Consider the following 26,175-nt stretch of genomic DNA (forward strand, 5'->3'; position numbering starts at 1 on the left):
TACCAGTTTCAAAGCGGTCAATCGAGGGCACGGCATTCGCTGTTTCATCACGCACAGGTTTAAGAAACGGTGGGATCCTACGATGGAAATTCACCCGATCAAATTCATAGGTGTCGAAAATTGACGCGCAGGGTGCACCATTTCTTCTTTGAAATTCTATCGCACTCTTGGCAAGGGATGCCACGAATTTATATTAAACGTCGAGTGAGTGATATTATTGAATCCAATGTCGTCCATCGAGAGCGTGGCGTGGAAGAAATTTAAGCACACCTAGTTCCTATTTATGTACTCCCTTTGAGCAATACTTTTTAATTCTTCGATTACACTTTCATTCGATTAGGTTATGGCAATCTGGAGGATGATTTGAGTCGTTTAAAATTGAGACTGATATTAAAGTTACCGTTTGCATTACACGTGAAACTGAAAAATGAAATTTTAGATTCGAATGATGTGATAATCTCATTCAATATTTGTATAAAATTAGAAATCGTACGAATTAGTGGCATAAATTAAATGAACATCACAAAATGACACATTTCAATCTCGCATATTAATTTAATCCGTCCTGTTCTAACTCTACTAAAATAGCCTCTTGAAATTACATTAGAAATCTACATATACGATAGGTGGAACTATTTAAGAGAAAAGACAAATCTCAAATTGTCAAGTGCTACACTATCTATAACTTAATTATTTTCCAATATTCATTCTATAATAAATTTCTTTCTCTTTTGTTACAGCTTGCACCTCGACACAATTCAGATGCAAAAACGGCGAGTGCATCGACAGTAGCGACCACTGCAATGGCATCCAGAACTGCCATGATGGTTCCGACGAACTCAACTGCCGTGAGTACATTAAAAACAAATGGAGGAATATATTACTCATTGCAATTATTGTTGCATTGCAAATTATTGCAGCGTTACTTTTCTAACTTTTATTTTAAGCTTGCATGCTGTGCGTTTGTGTGCATGTGTACGCGCGCGCGCGCGCGTGTGTGGTGTGTGTTCAATTTTGCATGGAGCACGGGTTTCACAGTTGTCATGTGGTTTTAAAGATTAATCTCACCGAAACGTTGACGCTTTTTGCATTTAATTTTGCTTAATCATGATCCAGTGATGGGTTTAAACGAAACGTTTAGAAGTTGATATTATTTTTTTTTATTTGTAATTGTGCTTTCGTGTTTACAATACTGGCAAACCACTTCATTTCAATATTTTTGAAATTAAAGTTCTCCTTCAAGGAGAACAAGAACTCGTACGGAGGGAACTGATGCTCGAACGAATTGTCGAAAAAGTCCGCATACTTTTTCAACAAATATTAATCGGATCAGGCTAAAATTTTGCCAAGGAAATGGCTCTCGTAAAAGCAAACATTCGTGACGACAATGTCGAGGAAAAAATTCACAACCAGATCCGGTTTACATTTGATTCTGCCACTGCGTAAAAATAATTTGAAAAATTAAACACGGTACGCGTCAGCGTATGTCTCTCTTCGAATTAGTTGGTAATCGCTCGGCAAAGTTGTGGCTGGCTAGTTTCTACCGAGTGTTCGGGGGAATAGCACGTTTCATCTGGGTTCCTTGCTCTCCCAGGGTGGTGAAGAGGGGGAAGGATTTTCCCATGTTGTTTTCACTTTTTTTAATTCGTCAACAAACTTCATTAGGGGCATTAATATCGACGCAAGGAGCGACGTTCCACGCCGAATTTAAAGGCAACCCCACCAGTCGCCGAACGAGATTTACTCGCGTTTATTAAGCCGGCCTAATAACCGGCTGCAATTTTAATCCGACGTTAATCTCCAGCGGGTCTGCTCGGCCCTCTCGCAGCCTCTGTCCCGGAATTTCAACCGTTTTCGCCGGTTTAATCCAATTCTGATTCATGGCTGCCGCTCGGCGAGGCTTCTCCGTGCACCAAAATGGCGCGGGCACGTGTATCGCGTTATTTTTCCTCGCCTAAAGCAATGGTCGACAACCTATGACCCGTGGATCGAGTACTGATCCACGTTGCCATAACTAACCATTCATCGATCGAGCCTATCACAAATACCATTAAGGACAATTAAATGATACTTGAATTAAAAAATTAAAAAACGTTTCGCTAATCTTTAGTCTTGTATGTATCAATTATATACACATGCATCGTAGTAGATATATCGATATTTCAATTGTTATCCTAGATCTAATACTTTTAGAGATATTAAATATCAAAAGTAGGATTGAACGATCTTTGATCGATAAGAATTCATCGAATCGTACAGATTACAAAGCAAAGATTCTTCCTGGTAAAACGGCGATCACGTTTTCCGATAAATGTTCAACAAAAAAAAAGTAATAAAAAGTCTAAATTAATTCGATTCCGACGAATCAACGGAAGCGGACGGAACGTGAGCCCGTTCGTCGGTCGATAGAAATCCGTTTACGATTTAACGCAATTTGGACGGACAAGTGCGTGCTTTTTCGGTCAATCGACGAATATAAAGCGAGGATCGCGACCCTCAAATTGGCAAACGTGACCACGTGACGTACGCAAAGCATGTCACGCCTCGCAATGAGAAGTTCAAACAGATTCCATGATTTTCTAACGTCGTCGCGGGGCAAGCAGCGTGACTTAATGGCATAAATAGTATAACCTACGGTAACATAAATTACATCAAGTGCAAAATAACACCTGCGTTATACTTAGATGAAGTTCTACCGATCGAAATCAACGACAGTCTAATTCCAGACGTTGTCAGTTAGCAGAATGTGTTGGGACGTAGACCAGGAGGAATTATCGAGAGAGGAATCGATCCTTTGAGGTACAATGCGCGTCGACCATATCAGTATCTCAATTTTTACAATATTGTATCGCGGAGAACGGAACGTATTGTTCGCTATTGTTGACCTATTTCTTTGTCGCTCGTTCAGTTACCTTGATTTTATCACCATGATAACTTACACGTGCATTTTTCGTGATCTAATCACCATAAAAGAATAATCACCACTGAAAATTCCAGACTGAGGTCGCAGAGCACACGCAGCATCAGATTACCGGTATTCATTCCTCAGAATATACTCGGATAAGCAGGATCGTTCGTTCGTTGACAAAACAAATGCTTTTATTCATAATACGTATGGATAAAAGTTTGTAGTTCTACTTGAAAAAGAAAAAAAATGAAAAAATTTACAGACTTGGCGAACACGCAGATTTTCAAATCTTAAAAAACTATATCCAATAATTTTACGAAAGCGACACGGACTCTGTTCGTAGGGCGTTAAACGAAGGAGCAACGAACAATCCCCTTAACGTTCACAGAATTGAAAAATAATCTTAGTTCGTCAACAATGGCGAGCAATTAGCGAATACAGTGGCGGTGCGCCGTTCGAAAGAATGAAATTCAATGTTTCGCTTCGCTTTGTTAGACCAACTCGCGTTTATTTTTTGTTTCTCTTGCTCGTTGACACGCGACGCTGGCATGCACGCATTACGTATCCACGGTAATTACAGCACCGTGTCCCCACGTTTTCATTAAACGGCAACGTTTACGCGATATACACCTCCTAACCCCCCTCAACCTTTTTCCTGAACGTTGACTCCTTTCCACACGCGAAAAATGACGGCACGCGATCACCGGGAAATGCATTACCCACGCGGATCTGAATTAATCTGACTGATCAGCGAAAGGAGAGGAAGGGGGGCAACCCGGCTATTTTTACATCGATATCGATATTTTTACCTCGATTCTCCCTTCAACGAACTACAGAGCTGCCCCATGGGTTGGGCCTCTCACGCGACACTTTTCCTTTCCATGCGTTAAAGCCGAAAGAGAAAAATGCCAGTATAAGGAAGAGCGTAAAACAGAGGAGAGTGTGTAGATCCTATCGGTATATTTGCCGATCCGTTGGTTATAGGATGTTCCTATGAGGAATAGTGTGTCGAGTGAAATTTCTTACGCAAGGGTTGCTGGCGCTTGCGTTTGATGGCGCTAAAGAACATCCACGAAGTTCATTCCTAAGAGTGCACTTGGTTCGACGAACCGTTCATCCTCGATCGTTAGCTAATTGCCGTCGTAAATTAGAACCCCCCACAGCTCCTTGTTCATTTATAATCTCTTCCGCGAAATTTCCTTGGGTGGGTGCTAATTAATGGTCGGCCGGGGGTTCCTGGTGCTCTCCTTCGCCTGGTCGACTAATTAATTCTCCACCACTACTTTTCTTTCTTTCTCGCGTCTTTTCGCCCATCGCAGCCGGAATTCTGTCTGACATCCGGCTAACCTCGTCGATACCGGACCCTTTCTCTTCAGGAAGTCCAAGGTTCTAGTCGTAAATCTACGGGAAGACTTCCTGGTGATCCGGTTTCCTTCGAAAACAGGAAGCAACAGCTCGTGAAGCTTCTCGTGAAGTTTGGAGAACCCAGCCAATATCATCGTCTGCTCTTTCTAAATTCTATGTACATTCATATGATGAACGCATTCGCGACATATCGACCTACACGTATCATTGTCTCTGTGTGCCTTCGTTGTAGCGTTCCTTTATATGTTTTTCCTATCGAGCTTTCAACTTGCAAACGAAGCTTACACTTCTCGTGTCCGTGGATCTGTTCATTCGGTGGAAAACTTGTCATTGTGTCGTGTCATATCGAAAAAGCTTGAGACTATCAGATGGAATTGCTAAAATTCTTGCAGCATGCGCGGAAGATAAATTCGAATGCACGCCAAGGTACTGCGTGCCCCAGACGAAACGCTGCGACGGTGTCATGGATTGCTCCAATGGCAAGGATGAAGAGAATTGTTCAGAAATGAGTACGAGACTAACGCACTATGAGCTAAATAGGACAGTTCGAGGAGGAAGATTTTACAATTTTCAGTTTTGGTTTACCTGTGACGCATGAGAATGACAAAAGAGCATGGCTAAGTTTCGGATTCGATAGGTTCTGTATTTCAAGTAACAGAATTGCCAAGTGACCGGTGCGGGGGAGTATTAAACTAACTCGAGGAAAAAGATTAATATATAATTAATAAACAATGGAGACTCGAAGCGTGGTTATTCGGCCGAGTAATCGATCGTTGAAGAATGCTCGGCTCGATAATCGATGCTTGTTTCTCAAGTAATTAATCGGAACAGCACGATGCTCCGAGTGCTTAGAGTCGATCGTTTCTTTTGAATCTTATTTCATTTCCTTGCCGTGTCGACGGCGAGACGCAATGGAACCTAGCACGAATAATCTGATTCATTACGACCGTTCGACCACTTAATTATCCTTGGTGAAGAAGCGCCGCGCCAGCCGATAATCGGACGTTCCAAGCTCGTTCTTCCTTCCAGTGACCAATCAAATCGGTTCTGGTTCGAATCATCGGCTGAAAAATGCCGATGATCGATCAAAAACGGTGACGAGTGACGCCGTTAATTCGTTTACTCGCCGTTCGCGTGAAAACGGTAGACGCGAGCAAGCTTCGTAACGTCTGGCAACTCATTAGCGCTTCTTTTGAAAGAAAATACGAAAGCTCGGTAACAATGAAGTTACAATTAAAAAGTTTACAGTTGTTTCGCGTTCACAGTGCCGGCGGTGTCCCGTAAATTTGAATTCGATTGTAGCATTGAGCTTTTGAAATGTTCCAAACTGTCCTTCGTTCCCTCCTACCAAACAGTTTCGTTGCTATTTTAATCGTTGCGTCTCGTCGTCGGCGTCGGCGTCGTCTCGCGACACCTCTCAAGTTCGTAATTTACTTTGCAATTATAGAGTTTCCGTTCACCGTGTCATTTTGTTCATTTGTTTTCTTTCATTTCAACGAATAGCGCGATGTCGACCAGACGAATTCGAGTGCGTCAGCAACGGAGATTGCGTCAGTCGGAGCGCGAGATGCGACGGACGATCGGACTGCTTGGATCGTTCCGATGAATTCAATTGCAGTGGTATTTTTTTACGTTTATTTTTATTTTATCGGTGGACTACGGATGTTTATTTACAGGATTTACTCTTTTAAAATAAAGTTTTAAATGTCTCTTTCTAAGGTTAATTATGTCGATCTCGTTGAAACATCCGCAGTTCATTCTGGTTTTCACTTGTTCCGTTTTGTTGTTTACATTGTTCTCGATACATCGGTTCGCGGAAAATGTAACTCATATTTAAAAATTGCAACAACGAGAAATTCTTGTATTGATCTCCTCTGCTCGCTACTTTTTCAGTGACCACATGCAGCGGAGATCAGTTCCGTTGTTTGGACGGGACCTGTCTCAGCATCGACAAGAGGTGCAATCAGGTCATCGACTGTCGCAACGGAGAAGACGAGAATCAATGCGGTAAGTCCGTTCCGTTCAATCAATCGTAATCGGTTAACAATTTTACTCTGATTAATCCCAAGCAATAGGTAATGTCAACCCTGAGTAACAGGTGGATCAGTTTAGTTCAGTCCGTTTACAAATCGATTTGCTATCTGCACCCGTGGTTGTTCAATGGTCATTTGGTCCAGGATATGCTCAGCCAATCCCCGGAATCTGTGATCAATTACCTGGTCTGTTGAACTAGCGACAAATGTTTGAAATTCCCGTTCAACGCCCACGCTCGCCCTGAGAGCAACAAGTTGCTCCCAGCAGTTAGTCGACGAAAATTGATTTACGTTGTTCGCCAAGTTGTCTGAAAGATTCCAACACCAAGCAAAGAACAGCGAGCCGTTTCATGATACAATTACAAAAATAACGATATCTTAAGAGTAAAGTATTCTTTGGAAACTAACTCCAAGGAAACGATTGCAAGTCTAGAATTTTTTTATAACGCAATCTTTACGTGTATCTCCAAGACTGAGAAGATTTCATTATCTAACGATTTTCTAGCGACTTGAGCTTTAAGCAAAACACATTAGCGTCATTTCCTTCATTTTAAATGGTTCTAATTGCTTCAGCGTCGAATAACGTTGCCTTGATGTTGGAATTTAGACTGTAGACAGCCTAACGAATCTAGTAAATCATCCCTAATTTCAAGTATCGAGATACGTTTGGATGCGTTCTCTCTTTTTTATTGCTCGACGCAACATAGTTTTTTGTTTCTATTTCCGAGGTCGTTGGTTCCTCGCGTAACTTATTCCATACTTTCCCAACCCTCGAAAGAAAGTTCGAGATGAAAATTTCGGTGGAATCCAATTTCCGTCGATTTTCCATACTGACCGAACACCTCCAAGCAATTTTCCGGCTTAGCACCCTTTGCCAAATTTTCTTCTCGCCCCAAAAATCATTCCCAAACGAGTTTTACGTTTCTTCCCATTCCGTTTAGCAACCTACTCCCCACCAGATCGCTTCGAATTTCATTCGAAATATGAGAAAACTAAATTGTTTAAACCACGGGCATGAAATTTAAGTCGGAAAACACTTCTTGACTTGTATGTCACTAATAACATAAATAATATACATTCCTGAATTGGTATTAATTTGTAATCTCTGCAAGTTTCGTCGTATTTGAAGTATTATTTTTTTCTTTAAACAACGTCGAACGTGTCAAAGCGATTTGGGAATTTGTTGCTATTCGAGTCAGGAGTAATTTCATTGATCATTCGCTGCAATGACGACACGCGTGGAATCCCATTGTCGCGTTCTGGCTTTATTTCGACGAGGAACGCGATGTAGCAAAAGTGCACAGCCGATTTCACCAGAATGAAAGGGGAAGAATACGTCAAAGGAGAAGTGTTCCAGTGGAACAGGGACTGACGATAAGCTTTGCTACACTTTTAACTCTTTAACTGTGCGATCGATCGACCTGAAAGGTGCCGCGCAATTAGTAGCGTTACAAATTACTTCCTTAATTTGGCATACCTGACTCCCACCATTCGCAAATAATGCCACCTATTTCGTTCGTTCTAAACCGAATGCAAATTTGCACAAAGTTTTAAATACATTTCCCGTTTCTTCCAATGAATCGAACTGTCGGAACACGTGTATTAATTGTATTATTAGGACGCCATGAGTCTAGAAACTAGACTTAGCCACTCGTTATCTTTTCTATTTTCTTTTTTAAATCGAACGGTTACGTGTCTCCTGACGGAGTGGACAGTTAAAGGGTTAAATGTGCATGAGTGTGGTGTGTGGAGCAGGTTGCGGAAAAGCAGAGTTTCGCTGTGCGGATGGTCGGTGCATCGGTTACGAGTTCCAGTGCAACGGCGTGGAGGAGTGCTCTGATGGCTCTGACGAGAGGGACTGCGGTAATTATGCCATTCACACTATCTACTCACCCCCTGTACTAACACCTACACACAAATACATACACTTTTACACAGTGTATCATGCTCTGTCAACATTTCAAGATGTCGTGTTTAGACGTAATAGAAATACTTCATTTTAGAGCAATATAACTCTCTTGTCTCCTTATAAGTCAGGACAAAGGAAAAAGAAGAAGAAGGAAAAGGAAAATTATGTTCCAATTCCAATTTTCATTCTTATTCGGGTCTTCCTTCATCGCTCTTTCTCAGTTCCTCCTATCTCTTCCTCTTCTTCTTCTCCTTCTTCTTCGAGAGAGTAGGATTTACCCATGTTTCGACCAAAACCAAAGCTACCAAGTGTCTCAATATTGATCATGATCGTCATCGTCATCCTAGAAAAAAGTCAGTGGCTGAACGTGTACAATGATGAACGCATAAGATCCTACGCGAAGAGGTTTAGGACCTTGCTCGATCGTAAAAAATGTGAAAAGGAAGAGAAGGACTGTGAAGTGTCAAGTATGAAACAGGGCCTGGTTAGCGATGCGAAACCGAAGAGAAAGAAGCAACAAGATGGAATCTCTAGAAATAGGATTAATCATGACGATAATTCACACCCAAGAGCTGTTGGTAGAAGACTCCAGCATTATGTTCAAAATGACAATGTGATCGCCAACCCCGTTGATGCAGCTTTTCCTGAATTGTCAGAATCCAAGTCGAAGATATCAGATATGTTATCAGGAACGATTCTACAAAAATTGATTAATCGAAAAAACGAGGGGCCCCCATTGAATAAAGTTGATAAGAAGCCTGACAATTTTGGCCGCTTCTTTAGGAAGCCAAGAAATTCCACCAAAGAGAATACGAAGAACCCAACAAAGATGAGAAAGAAGTCGAAAAAGCACTTGAAGAAAAAAAATCGGAAGAATAATACAAATCCACGTGTGCTCGTTCAGGATTCCAAGGACAAGGTTGGCACGAGTCCTGAAGCTCTAGTAGCCCCTGCATCGACGACGATAATGGTTGATCTTGGTGTTCCTGAAATAGAGACGTCTGTAACAAAACACGGTTCACGTTTCAGCGATTACTTTGAAAATCATCTAAATAATCCGATAACAAAAATTGATACGTCTACAACACCCAACTTGTTGTCATCTTCGGAGAGTGAAATTTTTCACGGAGAAAGAAATACTTTTAAAGCCATAGAAGATACCAAGGAGTCGGATCTAACGGTAGATGCGGATAAACAATCAAAGAACGTGACAGGAACTGTGGAGGCTATCGCAGAGAAATTGGTAGCCAGAACAGATGAATATGATGCTGAAATGATAAATCAAGTCAACGGCATAAAACCAATGACAGAAGAAGACAAGTATAATTCTTTAGATCTATTTAAAAGTACTAACTCTGTCGAAGAAAGTGCAACTCAGCATTCGAATTCTTCATCTAAAGAAGAGGATCTCGACGAACGTTTCAAAAGCAGCTCCACATTCGCAGAGGTAGCTACCACGAGAAATTTAGAAGAAGAAACTAGCTTCAAAGACTCTGCCGAAGAGTTAACGACCAAACGGTCCTCTCAAGAAGACGACGACGACGACGACGACGAAAATTTAACAACCGTCATTGAAAAAGAGTTTACCAAATTCACTTCAAAGGAAGAAGACGTTTCAGATACGCCAAACGCTAGATTACTTGAAAAAGATGACGAAGACTTGAAAATCATTTCTGAGGATAAAACATCGGAAGCTGAAGTGCGATTTTTGACAGAGGAAACTCTACAGGATGCCGAAACGGAAGACATCTACGGCTATAAGGCGAAGAAACATGGCAGCCTCGCCAAATATTTCCACAAGTACTTGAAGGGAAGCGTTACCCCTTCGTTCGCATCTTCCACCTCTTCAGTAATAGATAACGCGGATGCCAACTTGCCCGTCAACCTGGAAAGCGGCCTGTTCGAGTCTAACTCGTGGAACAATGTTGAAGTGAACCTACAGAGCACAGGCAGACTCTCTAACGAGCTTCCTAGGAATTCATCCCTCTCAACCCAGCGGACCTTCAAGAACAACGTTGACACGTGCACTTCCAAATGCAGAGAATACTGGAGGAAAACATTCGGGCTCGAAAAGACCAAGTCACGAGCAGATATAGATGAGAACCTGAACAACAAGGAGAACGTAGATTCAGGATTGATCAGCTCCGAGGGAACAGCTACGATGGACCCTGAAGAACATAACTGCACGGATGGCATATTCGACATCCCAGACTCGGAAGAGATATTCAATTTCACTTCGATAAAAGACAAAGATACGGACTGGAAGACTAGCCATTCGGTAACCACAGCAACAGAGTCTAAAAATTTGGTAGAAGTCTTCGTTGACCTCACCACGAGAAAGCCAAAGACTGACAAGAAGAAATCGAAACACGGCAAGAAGAGAAAAAACGATAAATCTAAAAATAAGAAGAAAGGAAAGAAGAGTGGACAAAGAGATCAGACAAAGGAGTCCACTACATCTGGACAACGCGAAACAACTAGTAGCTTTGATCAGAGCTGGAACAGTCCCACGTGGACACTCTTTGCAGGAATCACTTCTTTTGAAGTAACCTCTCCCTCTTCGGAAGAACCTACCAAGGAGTTTCTATCCAAGGAGACTGTGGACCGTGAAGAGAATCAAACGTTAGAGATAACGGTATCCACTGATCTCTTTGGCGCCGAGGACTCCCCGGCAACTAAGAAGAAGGGAGGCAAGACTATGGAGAGTAGCTGGTGGGACCTGGGATTTTTCTCGAATCAAAACTCTGAAGAGGACTCGAAGAACTCTAAAGAGAACGTCACCGAAGAGCCAACCGTTGATCTTACTATGACTTCTACCATAAGGTCTATCAGTGGTTCCGAAGAAGGGACCGAAGAAAGGAACTCTTCCATCTCTAAAGAGTTCACCTGTAATGACGACCAGTTCCAGTGCGATGGAAACGTCTGTATCGCTGAGGACAGATTGTGCGATGCACACGTGGACTGCATAGACGCCAGTGACGAGACTAATTGCTACTACATTCCGACGATAGATCACAATCGTAGAAACCAAAGCGAGACCAAAAGCCATCCTGCCAGCTGTGGAACATACGAGTTCATCTGTGATGGAAGTTGCATCAGCGCCATTTACTCCTGCGATGGTTTCGCCGATTGCCAGGATGGAGCTGACGAAGCAGAATGCGGAGACACAGGTAGAGAAAATGTGGGCTGATCCTCAGGGTTCGTTTCTACTGTACAGACTATCTCTAACTTCGTGGGATCCTCAGGCTTCTAAGCCTGACGCTTCAGGTCCCCGAGCCTGACTCTCCAGGTTCTGATCAGCAAACCTTGGCACGGAAAGACGAATGGGGTGTATGATCGCTTTGGAATCGCTCCCAAAGACGTCCATACCTGCTGTACAAAGTGGTGGCTTCGAGGAAGTCGTTGACGAAGAAGATGTATGTGTCGAAACTTTCATTGTGACGTCTATCTGTGCTGTACAAATGCCTTGAAGGGAAGACAATGAACTCAGGGGTTATGTTTTGATTTGCCTGCAGGTCAAATGATAGTTGTCCTGTACAGGCGCGACAAGGAGAGTAGTCGACGTTGGGATACTTTGCTATACCAGTGCCCCAAGCTCCTTTCGTTACTTCACTTAGGTTTTACAGCATGATTCGTATCGTAAAGGTCGTTTAATCCCGACTGTAACGGAAGTGATGCCAAGGAAAACAGTTTGCACAAGTGTCAGTCATGCAATTATAATATTTTCAAGGAGATCGCGCTCCAAACAATGGACTCTGTTCAGCCTAACATAGACACTTCGTTATTTCATGGTACAGTATTATCCTGGGATTTGTTTGGAATCCAAACAACGCGTCGACCTTGTTCCTTTTCCTGGAGAAGCGTCGAGGTCTTTAATTATAGTTAGTTACAAAGCAAACACAACAATAACAAGTTACACATTCACCACGACTGTACATATCATACACAATCCATAAAATATTCTAACCTTTGCCTTCGAGGGGCTTTACCAGATGGCTTTAAGTGTTAGTCAGCTTCGAAGGAATCCCGTGTAAAAAGTTCTACCGTGGTCGAGGAGTCGTGTGCTGTGGGTTACGAATATTCTAGCGAATACTCGCCTAATTGGCCGCAATCGTTGATCCTGGAATGTTGACTATCCTCTGTCTATAATTTATTTATTCCACTAGAGGATCCGAAGTGAAGTAAAAATGCCGCAAAAGGAATAACGAGACCGGAAGCATTCCAGGATTAACGCTGCTAACGAATTGAGAATATCCCAGGCTCGCAGTATGCCATATCATTCACCGTAACAACTGCTTTCAGTGCCTCAACGCCCCACCCCCCAACCCTTAATGTCGCTTTAAATGTGTTCCTACGTGGATAGCTTGTACATAACAATCTACGCCTTCGATTCGAGCTTTTCACGATCAAGCTGATCGATTACCTTGAGAGGAGAATCCTGAGGAGCTCGGGTTCGATGGGATAGAGTTGACGAAACAGGCTGTTTGTTTTTGCCGGTGGCATCCTCTAGATTTGGCCCCATGCCCCTCTACGGACTTCACCTGCAGCGACGGCTCTTGCATATTGGAGAGCTCGGTTTGCGACGGATTCGACGACTGCCCCAAGGCAGAAGACGAGCTTCACTGCGGTATATAAACACTTATGTTTCCTCTAGGATCTTCCCGTGCCAGGAACTTCTCCGTGAAATTGTCTGTTCTCGCGCGTGGCTCGCAGATGCCACTGGTTGAAGCGTCTCCACGGAGTCTCTGGCACGGATGGTCCTTGCTTCTGCTTGCTATAACCTTAACAAATCCTGTGAGGACTTTGCTCACAGGGGAACCCCAACGAGGGTGAGGAAAGCTTTAATTTTGAAGAACCATGGGAGGAAGGGTAATTATGCATTTCGAAGCGAGCAAGTTTCAAGTCTGATAGAAATACAGGAATCCTTAAAGTCTTTCAGTTTTCTTTCTCTCTTTTTTTTTCTTTTTTAAATATAAACAAGGTTGAAGCTTTCATCACCCATTATCCCTGTACTTGTACATTGACAACCTCACGATAATAACCTTGAAGTGTGTCGAAATCACCTTCAATTGTAAATAAACTCAATTTTTCTATGTACATCGAAGTTCCAAGGGACTTTATCGAGCCGCTTTCAAAAATGAAGTCTCCCGAAAATTGAATTTACGTGCAAAAAGGATCTATGCTCTTAGATTGATTCTTTTGGAACTGTCGTTTTCCCCGATTTGTGAAAGTGAAAGCTTTTGTATAGCTGTTCATCGAACGCTTTCATTGTTCGAGCTTTCAGCTTTCGTGGTGTAATAGCGTAATCGAAACCCTATTAAAGTTAGTCCAAAATTCGTTCTCACTCGATTATACAGAATGATTACGCTTTGTTCAGTGGACTGAGTAGCATGGAAATGAAAATCTGTTCTCTACGCAAATTGTACTTTCCTGTTTTTCAATTCTCCAGATAAACTACTCAGACCCCTTAACGAAGACTTTGTCTGCTTTTCGTCAACGACCATCATCGTCGTTTTTGTACATAAATGTGTATTCTCTGCTCATATTCCCGCTGCGACACAAACGACCGCAATACAAAACAAACAGAACGGAAATGCACACCCACCCAGTTCAAATGCCTCACCGGGAACAAGTGCATCGAGGGTGTCTACAGATGCGACGGCCACGCGGACTGTCCAGATCACAGCGACGAGGATTGCGCAAACGAAACCATTACACACATCACTGAGCCTACCAGTATGCCTTTTTTCCCTTTTTTTTAATTTTTTTTTTATCATTTATTTTCTCGAATGCTTCAATGATTACCACGTGGCCGAAGCTCCGTAACCGATGCCAAGTGTCTTGAGATATTTTACGAGGGCTCTGAGAGTTGACAACAACTAAATAATCGCGACGATCAACGTTGCGGATGAATTGTAACTAGACAGACTTGTTGACAGTGATTGCATCGGTCTAAGGAGGTTTGCGCATCAAGGGTTTGCATTTATGGTCGTACTGATGAACGTCGAGTTGAGATCTTCTATCGCACATTTTGCATTATTTCTTTCCGATTGTATTCGACTCCTCCTCCTCTTTCGTGCTATATCTATTTTCTATAGAATGCACGACTCGATGTATTCCAAAGAAACGAGTTCACTCTGATCTTTCGAATGCACCGAAGCTGACGTAGTGTATAAGCTTCTGTTGTTTGCCTAGCGCTTCACGACGGGGAGGACACCGCCGCGCCGACGACAAGAAGGCTCGTCTCTATTTAATTAATTAGCTTAATAGAAGAAATAGCTAAACACTGAGAATGGGGGATTTGCAAAACTCCTTTTAAACGTTGCTTTAGCCAGGTCTGGATTACAAGTAGCTTCCACTTTCATTGGATTTGTAATGATCCAAGTCTGGTCCCCTTAACATTCAATAACGGCTTCTTGGAAAGCTCTGTCGCGATTTGGTGTCGTGTTTCCCGTCGTTGAAGTGTTGCATCCCCGGTTTTCTCCCCGCTGGAATGCTTTGTTTGGAGTAGTTTGCAGTGCGACTTGTCTGTGTATGTACGTTCAGACCAGTCCTGGACAGGCTGGTCGAGCCAGAGACCGAGGGAATGCGATCCGAGCAGGGAAATGCGTTGCAACGACGGCATGTGCGTTCAACTGCGACGCAAATGCGACAATATCTTCGATTGTATCGATGGCAGCGACGAACTTGGTTGTGGTAAGAGCTTTATTCGCTCCTCTGGGTCACTCGGAAGGTTCGCAGCCCTCGAGCGATGCTAAAAAACTTGGACAGAGTTGAACCCAGACTAGAGTCGAGCTTGCCTCGGTTCGAACAAGTTTGAACCTAGACGCGACCAACTCTAGACTGGTTTTAATGCTCGTTTATGCTACAGAAATGAGAAATTCGAACTTTCGAGTGATCTACACGACCCTTTCCCCGCCACCTTCGTTTCTAGTCTCCCAAGCCCCGGAAACTCTCCCTGGAACCGGAAACAGGCAACGTTAACGCTTTTTCCTGTGTGCTTTACACGTGTTCGTACCGCCAAAGGGGTCTGCACGCCGGCCGAATGGAAATGCGCCAGTGGTGAATGTATACCGGAAAACGAGAGATGCGACGACACGTTCCACTGCGCAGACGGATCTGACGAGACTGGATGTGGTAACTATGCGTCCTTCCCGATCCTAAATCCTCCAACCAACGGAAATTGGCCGCCCACCCTCACCACCGACACACGAGACTCGTTCCTTGAAAGTTGACGGGACGGTACTTCCCAAGCCTGGACTCGTTAGTTCCTTAGAGGCAAGACTTTTAATTACCAACAAACAGGAAAAACCATTCGCAAAACTAACTCCCTCTCCTCACGACCGATAAATTAACGTCATTTTTCAATGCTCGCTCCGTTACCCCGAGTTTCATCCAATCCAAGCACCGTTTGCGTCGCGCTAGTCATCGAACGAACCTGATCGCGCACGTCGTTGCATGTGTCCGCTAGTAAACGTAGAATATCCTGTGCATATGTGTTATCATGCTCTCGCGACAACTTGGAGCAAACACGTAAGTATTTAGGGAATCCCCGGACTAGACGGACCAACGCATACGCATTACGCAGGGAAGTCCCAGGCAAGGGTGGTGGTGGGACTGGACGTCTCTTTCAGCGTGGATCCTTCCTCGCACGCATGAATGCTCTCTCCGAAATATCTATGAGATCTCGACTGAAAGGGACGGGCATTCCCCGTTCTCAAGGCCATTTCTGACCCTGCGCCCTTTTCTTCATCCTCGTTCCCGCATCAATGCACGAGATTGTAACGAAGAACCGTCTGGCCATTTTGGAAATCACGTTGTAGTGAACGAATGTCCGGCTGGAATGTTTCGATGCAACGACGGATTGTGTCTCGACAGTAAGAGACGTTGCGACGGTCGGCCGCATTGTACGGACGGCTCGGATGAGATCAATTGCCGTACGATCATGTCTTCTCTCTTTATTTATCTATCTATTCATCTATTTATCTGTCTTTCTCTATGTACTATTTATTAAGGCTGATTTGTATTCCACGTTGCACCGTAAAAGGAAGTTTGCTTGTTGGTTTGGATTCCAGCAGGGTGGATTTATCGAATGCCTAGATCGTGACTCCATCTTGGAGCTATCGTAACCAGGATTCTCAACTTGTTCTAAAACAGCTTTAATTCGAAAATTACGTGCAGATTTATCGCATCTTCTACGATCGAAGGTACAGCTTCTCACGTTATCGGTATACGCTGGAAGAAATTTTTGTTAAGGAGCTAATTTTTCATTTAAGAATCGAGGGTTCGACGTGCAATGCAAATCAACTATCACGCGGAATGGGCGTTCTTCTTTAATTCCCGTCAATCTTTTATCCGCATATCTCTCTGTCTGCCTTCTGCCCCTTCTCTCTACATTTCTATTTCTCTTTTCCATTTACCGTTTACGGACACGCGTAATTTTTCCAATTAAATCCAACACAAAGCTGACGAATTATTCTCGCAACGAGTTTCGACATTTTTCACGGCAAAACAATCTTTTCTTGGATTGTCTCGCACGAAGGGGGTTTGCAATAGATGAGAAAAGACGGAATATCCCGATAATTTCTTCTTTTCTCAACAAGTCTTCACTTTCAAAGAAAGGTTCGGTTCCAGTCGCCATCTGCCCACGCATTCGTCCATCTCAATTTCTTGAAACAATTACAAGATAAAGTATCCAACATTCCGAGAATTATCAAAGCCTAAACCAAACCTACCTCAGCTATTTTTATTCAACAATATAGTATCAGGCTTTTGAAGTTTATTTCAATTTTTATCTTTATCTTTAGTGTTCGATCCGTTAGAAATTCTTTGGTTTCATCTTAGAATCCACTCGAGAATCGTACTTTAGTGAAAATTGAAAGAAACCAGGTATGGATGCCCAAGGAAACAAGCTGGAGCGTGAAAAACGAGAGGAAGCCAGAGAATGGAAATCGATGCGTGCGCGGGTCGCTTCTGGAGCGGGCCATGGGCCGCTCGAAGGGCTCCGCTTGCCCGTCGGTCTTCAAGGCGGCAATTAAGAAGCTGTAACTAATGCGAGAGCTCGCTCGGCCAGACGTGCGAGCCGTTAATCTCGTTTCGGCATTGTATCGACTGTGCTTCATACTCACCAGGACATTGACTGCCAACTTGAAATCGATGGGGCAGCGTCATGGCACAACTATGCTTTAACCCTTTGCACTCTAAAAAGCTTTTTCAAGAATTTCAATTTTTTTCAAAATCTAATTGTTCTTTTTACATTGAAAATGTAAGAAAACTTGCAATTTTAATTCGATTCATTTATTTCATTAATTTAATTTACTATAAAAGATAAAATATTCAATAATAAAAACAGTCGTAACAGTCCCAGTCGAGTGCAAAGGGTTCTGGAAAATCGAGGCTGTGTGGTCCGAGACTCTACGAACGATGTCTGCAAACGAAATGTACAATTTCAGTAAACGTGATATTTTTTGACCGATAAAGTGCCACAAGTGTTACCCTACGTTTACGCTGTGAAAAATCGACAAAAATCGGGCGGGAATAGCAAATTTTCCAGCGGAGAACCGCTAAGCAACGTCGAGAGTGCACATTCTCGACCGACTTTAACGTCGTTTTTCGCGAGAACAAGAGCACCAGCAGAAAAACTTCATCCCACATTTTCGACTCACTTTTCTTTGTAGAATCGCGTCCCTTTTTCTTGCACTGCAATTTACGTCGTATCTCGCATGGGGAATCGATATTATATAAATTTTGTATAATCCTATACGACCTAGGCGGAGTCTTACACGAAGAGTTACCCAGATGTTGTATTGTAGTTAAAAAGGAAAACGATACCATTAATAGCGTACTTCGACACCATTTTTCTTACTGAAATCAAGCTCCTCGAACGAATGATTTTTTTAAATAATCAAACATCTGGGTACATTCCCTTGTTAGTATAAAATATACTGAACTACGTGTGTTATTATTATTTTGCCTCCTTCGTGTCTAAATTTCGTTAGAATCCTCGACCTACTTGGGGTATTTTTGTGAGAATAATTTAAGAGATGTAGCCAGCAAGGGGCTTCTAGTTCGCTTTACTCGCTTTGTGGCCGGTTCCACTTGGTTCTCCGCGCTTTTCTAGAAACGTTTTTCGTCGCAAGTCACGTTAAATTAGTAAATACAATCGATTCGTCTCAATTATGAAACCAACACCCAAGGGAAAACCAAATAGCCTCGATTTTTCAGATGAAAAATCTATTTTTGTACGTTTCAGCGTGACACCTTTTTGAATCTTAACTTTTCACATCTTGAATTACTCTGAAATACTTTTAATGTATATCAAAGAGTTGTGGAATAATGTTTGCATATGATAATTGATATATATATGTATATTCTGTTTATTGTCTTCAGGCTCGATTTTACTCTATTTCAACCTCTGTCGCTCTATTCTTTTCTTTCTCCACCTTAATTTCTTTTTTCAGCACAAATTGCCTGAACCTTAAAATAATATATATACATATATATTATATTGTATACATATATACCTATTTTTTTGACTGTCTCTTTGTCTCTTTTTTCTAGACTCTAATCTTTATTGTAATTATAAGTTTCTTGCACAGCGCACGAACACGTACACGACCCAAGGGAATTTTTACTATTGCCTGTACACTGTTCGTTCAAGAAGTTTAGGTGTGCATGTCGTTTAGATAAGTATACCGAAATTTTACGTCAATCCCTGTCCTTTAATTCGATCAAGAAACATCCCTGTCAGATAAACCTTTAAAAAGGATTGAAACGTTGCTCGATTAACATTTATCAAATCATAGCATCGACCACTTTCATCTTCCTGTTCCTATACGAATGAGTCGAAATAATTGTATACTCCGTGTCACGTTAGTCCTAGAAATGTAACTGCATTCTTGTCGAAGCTTCTTGATCAGCAGTGTACGTTTTCTTTGTTTCCGTCTCGCCTTCTAATTTTCTTCGTCTCTCTAGTATATGCTGTCATAGCCCTAGATTTACGAGGCATCGCCTTTTGCCTAGATCTTTCTGTCTGATACCGTTTAAACATCCGGAGCTTTTGGGAGAAGTACATTATGCTCTCATTCTCCCCAGAGAGGACGTACTTCACGGAGTTATCTGGGCTACAGTGGCGGAATTTTCGTACTTACCACTCTTCCAATAACAGCGTTCGCTCTTTATTGGAATACCAATTGGAATATCACGCCAACGCCTTTGGCGTAATGCTAATTATCGATTCGATTCGGAATTGACGTGGCCAGATAATCATAATGAATTGCGTGCCCCCCTTCCCAGTGAACAGACCTTCGTCTAACTATTCCAAGACTATACCTTTGCTAATTTATCCGAAGGTCTGCAGCAGTAAATTCTCAACCTCAGCAAAGTCGATAAATGAAAAGTATTAATTTTATAATGATTTATACAAAATGAAAACAAATGAATCCTTCCGCCACTGTCGTCTTCCATGGACAAGGTAAATAACTAAATACGACCTCTAAATTCAGAACCCAAAAGAATTTGTTCAAACATGTAATTAAGAAAAGAGACGTACTCGCGTCATTGGTATTCCAATCTGATTACGATACCTCCTACTAATACAGACATATGATGTGTTCACTGAACGATTTACAGTGGTTACCCAAATGTTATTATAAAATAAAGTGTTAATATTTGGGTAACTTCACTCGTGAGTCGCAGGTGAACACTTTCATCATGGGATCCGTGTACACTGTGCGCTTGCTGTCTTCTTATAACGTAGCATGACAACCGGAAGTATGGGCGCTATTTTTTTGACGAATCTAGCAGCTCCTGAAATACCAACAGTCTATAAACTCTCTCTTTCTTATACAATCTCATCGCTAACGAATAGCGACCAAAGATGATCGTTTCGGCTTTCCTTGAAATTCTAATTTGGATCCTCTACGGTCCAAATTTTCTAATTTGAGTACACTTTTATCGAGCCTAGCTCGTCTTTGAACCGTAAAGTGTTAACTTAAACGCTAACGCCAGCTGCGTTTATTGCCTCTATTTATCGAAGTAAGGATTCGTCAGAAGACGCGCGAGCACACTCCCTGCTTTTCTCTTCTATAGGATTTCTTTCGGATCCTTGATTCTCTGATGATTTCCGAAGCTAATAAATGTCTGATATACTTTTTTCAGAATGTCCAGAGGGTCAACAACCATGCGACAATGGAGTATGTATCAACAGTAACTTCTTCTGCGACAAGAACGTCGATTGCCACGATGGCAGCGACGAACGTGACTGCCGTAAGAACATTTTTCATCTGACACGACTTTCTATCAGTTTCCTAGATTAGCTTGCAAACTGGTCAAAGGAGTCAAAAAATAATTGTGAATTAAACGATCGCTGTTTCAGCGGAAACTGGAGAAACCAATCCAGTTCATTATCCAGCAAGTTGCCGCCACGATGAGTTCATGTGTCGCGATAGAAGTTGCATTCCCCAGTATGCTGTGTGCGATGGCAGGAGGGACTGTCCCCACGAGGACGACGAGGTGAACTGCGATAGAGGTGAGTCGACGACCATGCAAACAATTGATGCTTGGAATTAAGCTTCGACCATATAGTACTGTATGGTCGAAGAAATTAAGGGACGAATTTGTCCCTAGAGACTATAGAGAGACGTAGCGTGTGACAACTAATGCAAAAAATCAATTGCGATTCACTTTAATGGTCATATGTATGGAAACGACTCTACGCGAATATACTCATTCGACATGTCGAAGACTGCGAAAATAAACTACTTTGCAGCTATTTTCGTTAATTAGTAAATATGCTCTACGAGACCTTGCACATTAATTGAGTAGATCACGCAATGCACCAGGTGCCGCACCAAGTTTATATGTGCACTGACTAAAACTATACTCGAGATTGTTGGTAGATTCCAAAGGGTACTTGTTACAAATTCAAATTATAAAGCATTACCTGACACATGAAGGCTTCTTCTACATACCAAGCTGTATTCCACGTGATTCCCAATAGATCAAGACCAAAGTAAATTGGTTTGCTTGTAAAGAATCTGCCATCAGTTCGGGGTATGCTATAAGTGTAAATAAAATTGCTGATATTTTTTAACCGCACAAAGACTACGAAACATGGAAACTCGGTAGTAAGTAATTATTGCGATAGAAAGCCCTTCTACGCAGGATTAATGACCACGGCGAATCGAACACTTTCAGTTTCGGTTAATTTTAGGTATAAACACATCGGATAGAACCTCCTTGAGGAAACTTCCAGACACCCTGATGGGACTAACTCACGAAAACCGAGCTAGCAAGGGTTACGATCCGGATAACCAACAATCGGCTAATCCTAGTACGCCTAGGAGTTGTGCTTCGGATGATTTTATTTGTGCTGACGGCACGTGCATCCCTGAAACTCACCACTGCGACCATTTCTACGATTGCCGCGACTTTACCGACGAACAATACTGCTTCGGTTAGATCACTCATAGATCTTGACAATCTGTTGGCGTCCATCCTCTTCTTGCCCATTTCATTTCAACCATTTTACCGTTGTTGCATATCTCTTGTGCCTTTTTCATCGGCGTAGACCCTTTATAATAAATTTAACAACTTACGCGATCACTTTGTAATTGGATGCCACAGATTCTCTAGAATCTGCATTGTTTTCATGTTAACAGGCGAGTAGACTATGCGTAGGTTGTGTAGAGAGTTGAGTACTGGGCACACCTGTAAATATTAGTGCATCCATTGCCTGATGTGATCAATCGAATCCTTATCGGTAGTAGTTTTCCCATGGCATGAAACCGGTAGGTTTTTGAACTCGTAGAAACTGTACAGTAGAACGGAAGGACCATTTAAGATGGTGCGATAATCGAGACTCTTAAGGTCTTCCCAAGTTTTGCGAATGCACTTCTTTTCAACAAATTTACGTTAAACGCCTCTCTAAATGCCGTAGACAACAGCAGTGGTAAATATTTGCGTCTTCCATTGCACGCATAGAGAAATTGAAAGGAATTAAAGAGCGTAATCCACGATACCCAGCATTTCGGCGTATCGTTCAACAAAAATCCTTACCTCTTTTTCTGTGCGTGGCTATTTCCATACATTTCATATTTATGCTGTTAGTTCTAGGTACTTTGACGACCCATTCTACTTAATTCTTTGGATCATTATCGAAAGATTAAAGATAGATCCTTATCTTGACTGATTTATGTCTTTATGGCTTATTCGTATTTTTCGATATTACATAACTTCATCGATATGTAGAATACATTTTAATCCGTTACGATGTGTAATTGTAGGATGTGGAAAAGATCAATTTCAATGCGCAAATGGAAATTGCATCAAATCTGACCAGAAGTGTAACGGTTTTATAGAGTGTGCTGATGGATCTGATGAGTCTGAAGGATGTGGTGAGCATTCTATACAAGCATCGACTATCTAATGTACCCTTATGTACAGGCACAGTAACATTTTCTATTCGTTTCACTACATCGAGTAGATTCTCATCCGACGCCTGGACTTTGTCCAACTGGTTACATCATGTGCACTACTGACAGAAACTGCGTCCCACAGTCCTCCATCTGCAATGGAGTTCCAGAATGTAGGGACGGATCAGACGAAAAAAATTGCGGTAATTTTAAGTACTGTCCGATAGCGTTTGTTTAGTTCATTTTTACTCGTTGCTTTCATTCTATATATGCCGTAGATTCATCCGGAGAGTCATCTTACCTCAATCTCAAGACATATCCCAGCGAACAAGTAATTAAAGAAAGTAAGTATCGGTCATCTTTAATAGCATAGACTAAACGTAAAAGATTGAAAGTTATATTAATAAAATTTCTCACTATTCTTTCTTGCCTTGGTCAGCTCCGGCGAAGCAGGGTAAGATTTTGTCGGAAAGCAATCGCAAATATAAATACCATATGGAATTTTGAATGTTACTTTCAGAAAATAAAATTCTCCTTTGATTGCTAGGTCGTGAAGTTGTTTTCCAATGCCGAGACGAGGGTCCAATTCGAGCCAGGGTACGCTGGCTTCGTGGTAACAATCGACCCCTGCCTCCTAACAGTCGAGACATCAATGGACGTCTGGAAATTCCAAACATTCAGCTCGAACACGCTGGGCCCTACATTTGCGAAGCTGTGGGCCAACCACCGTCCATTCCGGGTCAGCAAGTGATGGTCCACCTCAGCGTAGAAAAGTGTAGGTGTCGACGCGCTAAATTCAATTCCAAACCTCAGTACATCCATCATTTGAAAGTCATGTGTTGTTTGCAGTCGAACCACCCGCGACCAACAGACCCCATGTGTGCCAGTACGACGAAGCCACTTGCAGCAATGGCGACTGTATCCCTAAATCGTATGTCTGCAACGGCAGACTGGACTGCACCGATGGATCCGACGAAATGCGATGCAGTAAGTGTTGCACCGACTATGGAACTATTCGACTGTATTTCTACAATATTTGCACAACTGCAGTCTCACGTATGCGTGACAGGTATCCATGGTTGCGAGCCAAACGAGTTCCGCTGCAACAACACGCAATGCGTGGGTAAATTGTGGCGCTGCGACGGGGACATGGACTGCGCTGACGGTAGCGACGAAGAACACTGTGCTCCCAGCAGGCCGGGATCCCTCTGTGAATTCACGGAATACGCGTGTGCCAGTGGCCAGTGCATACCGAAAAGCTACCACTGCGACAGGGAGAGGGATTGCATGGACGGTACCGACGAGATAGGATGTTGTAAGTGACCAAAATTGATTTACTTTGACGCGTGATGGAGCTCGTGGGCCAACAGTATCATCGACTTGTCGTATTCGCCGTTTTCAGCCCCGGTTTACATAGTGAAGCCACCTCCACCGATGATTACTCTGGAACGAGGAGAAACCTTAGTGATCGTCTGTACGGCAATCGGCGTCCCGACACCAGAGATTAACTGGCGCCTGAACTGGGGTCACATCCCTCCAAAGTGTACCATGACTTCGGTGAACGGGACAGGTACCCTTACGTGTCCCGACATCCAAACTGAAGATCAGGGAGCGTACTCTTGCGAGGGACTGAACAACGATGGTTTCGTGTTCGCGGTACCCGACGCTATTGTGATGGTGAACAGACCTGGAGATATCTGTCCCAAAGGGATGTTCAACTCTGAGGCGAGAACTCTGGACGAATGTATCTCCTGTTTCTGTTTCGGTGTGGCGACCGAATGTCACAGCGCGAACCTCTTCACCTATCAGATACCGCCGCCCCTCGATCGCCATAAGGTCGTAAATATTGACCAATACCCAATCTTACGAGTTACCGGTGATGTTAACACCCAAGCCTTGGAGGTGACAGCATTAGGTAGAGATAGCGTTCAGCTATACGCGTCAAACTCGATAGAACTAAGCAGAGACAGAGACAGGTCCGGTGAAAATGTTCCGTACTTCGCGTTACCCGAGCACTATCACGGCAGTCAGTTAAAGTCTTACGGAGGCTACTTAAAGTACAAGGTGCGTTACAATGGCACTGGCACACCAAATTCGGCACCATCGGTCGTCATGAGCGGGAATAATTACGTACTAGTGCACAGGGACAGGCAGTCCCCGCCAAACTACGACACCGAGAGGTCTGTCAGGTTCTTTCAGGGTGAATGGTACAAACAAGATGGACGGGACGAGGTGCCAGCTACCAGGGAGGACATTATGATGACGCTTGCGCGAGTGGACAACATTTTGATCAAGTATGATTGCCTATTGAACGAAACGCGTTAATACGAAAAGCTTGAAAACTTGGGGTGAATTTTTTGGTAGGGCGCAGTATGACGATTCACCGTACTTGGACGTCCAAATCTCAAATATTGTAATGGATACCGCCGATGCGAGGAACACTGGGCTAGGGTCTGCGTCGTACGTGGAGGAATGCCGTTGTCCCTCCGGTATGTAACCAAAGAATATACATAGTTTAATCGAGTTTAGATTAGTCTTCTGATGAATAGTAGGATCGATTGAACGTAACGTCGTCAAACGTGGAATCATCATAGAACAACAATTTGCTTAGGATATTCTGGCCTGTCGTGTGAGCAGTGCGCCCCAGGATATCTGAGACGTAAATCCGGCCCGTGGCTTGGTCAGTGTTACCGAGACGAACAACCTTGTCCTCCAGGATATTACGGAGATCCATCGAGGAACATTCCTTGCCAAGTTTGCCCTTGCCCACTCACCAATCCATCCAATCAGTAAGACAACATCCAACTCTTGTAGCAACTGTTGCAGACCCTATCTACAATCTTTCACTGTACCTTTGCTGTTATCTCGAAACAGATTTGCCCGTACTTGTCACCTTGGATCAGATGGCACGCCGACCTGCGACTGTCCTCCCGGATATGTTGGACATAGATGCGAACGATGCGACTCTGGATACCAAGGCAACCCTCTTATTCCAGGGGATATGTGTGTCCCTGCACGACAATGCGATCCTGATGGTAGTCTCAGCGAAGTCGCCGATCCAATTACCGGACAGTGTCGATGCAAGGTACTAAACTCCAAATTGAATTCTAATTACGGTTTAATATTTATCGAACTAATAATAAGTTACCAGGCGGTACAAGTGTCCAATAGAATGGTTCTTTGAGCTTTGCACTGCTTAGTATCTAACCCTAGTGTAATAATAAAATGATCTACCTTATTCGATCACGTAACATTTATTTGTTAATGCTATCGTTTACTTGGGAATGTCCCTATCTACCAAACAGTAAGTACAACTGCATTGTACTTGGAAACGTTTCGATCAACAATCATACAATACTAAATAACTGGTTTCGAATACAACTTGAACATACTGGTTTGCAGCACTATGCGACGGGGCTCACTTGCAACCAATGTAAGGCAAACACGTTCAATCTAGCCTCGAAAAACCAATACGGCTGCATCAGTTGTTTCTGCATGGGCATTAGCGATCGATGCGTGTCGTCTAATTGGTACAGGAACGATGTG

The 26,175-nt window shown here is 42.9% G+C and overlaps 1 protein-coding gene across 3 annotated transcripts in view; it reads left to right on the plus strand.

Moving 5' to 3' along the window:
• LOC128893094 (basement membrane-specific heparan sulfate proteoglycan core protein-like) overlaps nucleotides 1-26,175 on the plus strand; it is a 95,710-nt gene that overhangs the window by 59,095 nt on the left and 10,440 nt on the right. For 2 of the 3 annotated variants that reach the window (XM_054153862.1, XM_054153863.1), the window contains exons 10-32: nucleotides 741-848; nucleotides 4,666-4,782; nucleotides 5,777-5,893; nucleotides 6,167-6,280; nucleotides 8,062-8,169; nucleotides 8,563-11,385; nucleotides 13,802-13,951; nucleotides 14,762-14,911; nucleotides 15,242-15,352; nucleotides 16,039-16,152; nucleotides 20,375-20,482; nucleotides 20,592-20,744; nucleotides 22,501-22,611; nucleotides 22,701-22,832; nucleotides 22,908-22,973; nucleotides 23,177-23,404; nucleotides 23,479-23,616; nucleotides 23,699-23,944; nucleotides 24,032-24,923; nucleotides 24,994-25,118; nucleotides 25,241-25,418; nucleotides 25,504-25,714; nucleotides 26,032-26,172. In XM_054153862.1, coding sequence (XP_054009837.1) covers nucleotides 741-848; nucleotides 4,666-4,782; nucleotides 5,777-5,893; nucleotides 6,167-6,280; nucleotides 8,062-8,169; nucleotides 8,563-11,385; nucleotides 13,802-13,951; nucleotides 14,762-14,911; nucleotides 15,242-15,352; nucleotides 16,039-16,152; nucleotides 20,375-20,482; nucleotides 20,592-20,744; nucleotides 22,501-22,611; nucleotides 22,701-22,832; nucleotides 22,908-22,973; nucleotides 23,177-23,404; nucleotides 23,479-23,616; nucleotides 23,699-23,944; nucleotides 24,032-24,923; nucleotides 24,994-25,118; nucleotides 25,241-25,418; nucleotides 25,504-25,714; nucleotides 26,032-26,172 — 6,641 coding nt within the window. Of the gene's footprint in view, nucleotides 1-740; nucleotides 849-4,665; nucleotides 4,783-5,776; nucleotides 5,894-6,166; nucleotides 6,281-8,061; nucleotides 8,170-8,562; nucleotides 11,386-12,725; nucleotides 12,843-13,801; nucleotides 13,952-14,761; nucleotides 14,912-15,241; nucleotides 15,353-16,038; nucleotides 16,153-20,374; nucleotides 20,483-20,591; nucleotides 20,745-22,500; nucleotides 22,612-22,700; nucleotides 22,833-22,907; nucleotides 22,974-23,176; nucleotides 23,405-23,478; nucleotides 23,617-23,698; nucleotides 23,945-24,031; nucleotides 24,924-24,993; nucleotides 25,119-25,240; nucleotides 25,419-25,503; nucleotides 25,715-26,031; nucleotides 26,173-26,175 lie in introns of all 3 variants that reach the window. The other variant, XM_054153864.1, reaches the window with a different exon arrangement.

This window comes from Hylaeus anthracinus, unplaced genomic scaffold (genome assembly GCF_026225885.1).
Source record: "Hylaeus anthracinus isolate JK02 unplaced genomic scaffold, UHH_iyHylAnth1.0_haploid 2, whole genome shotgun sequence".
NCBI classification, from domain to species: domain Eukaryota; kingdom Metazoa; phylum Arthropoda; class Insecta; order Hymenoptera; family Colletidae; genus Hylaeus; species Hylaeus anthracinus.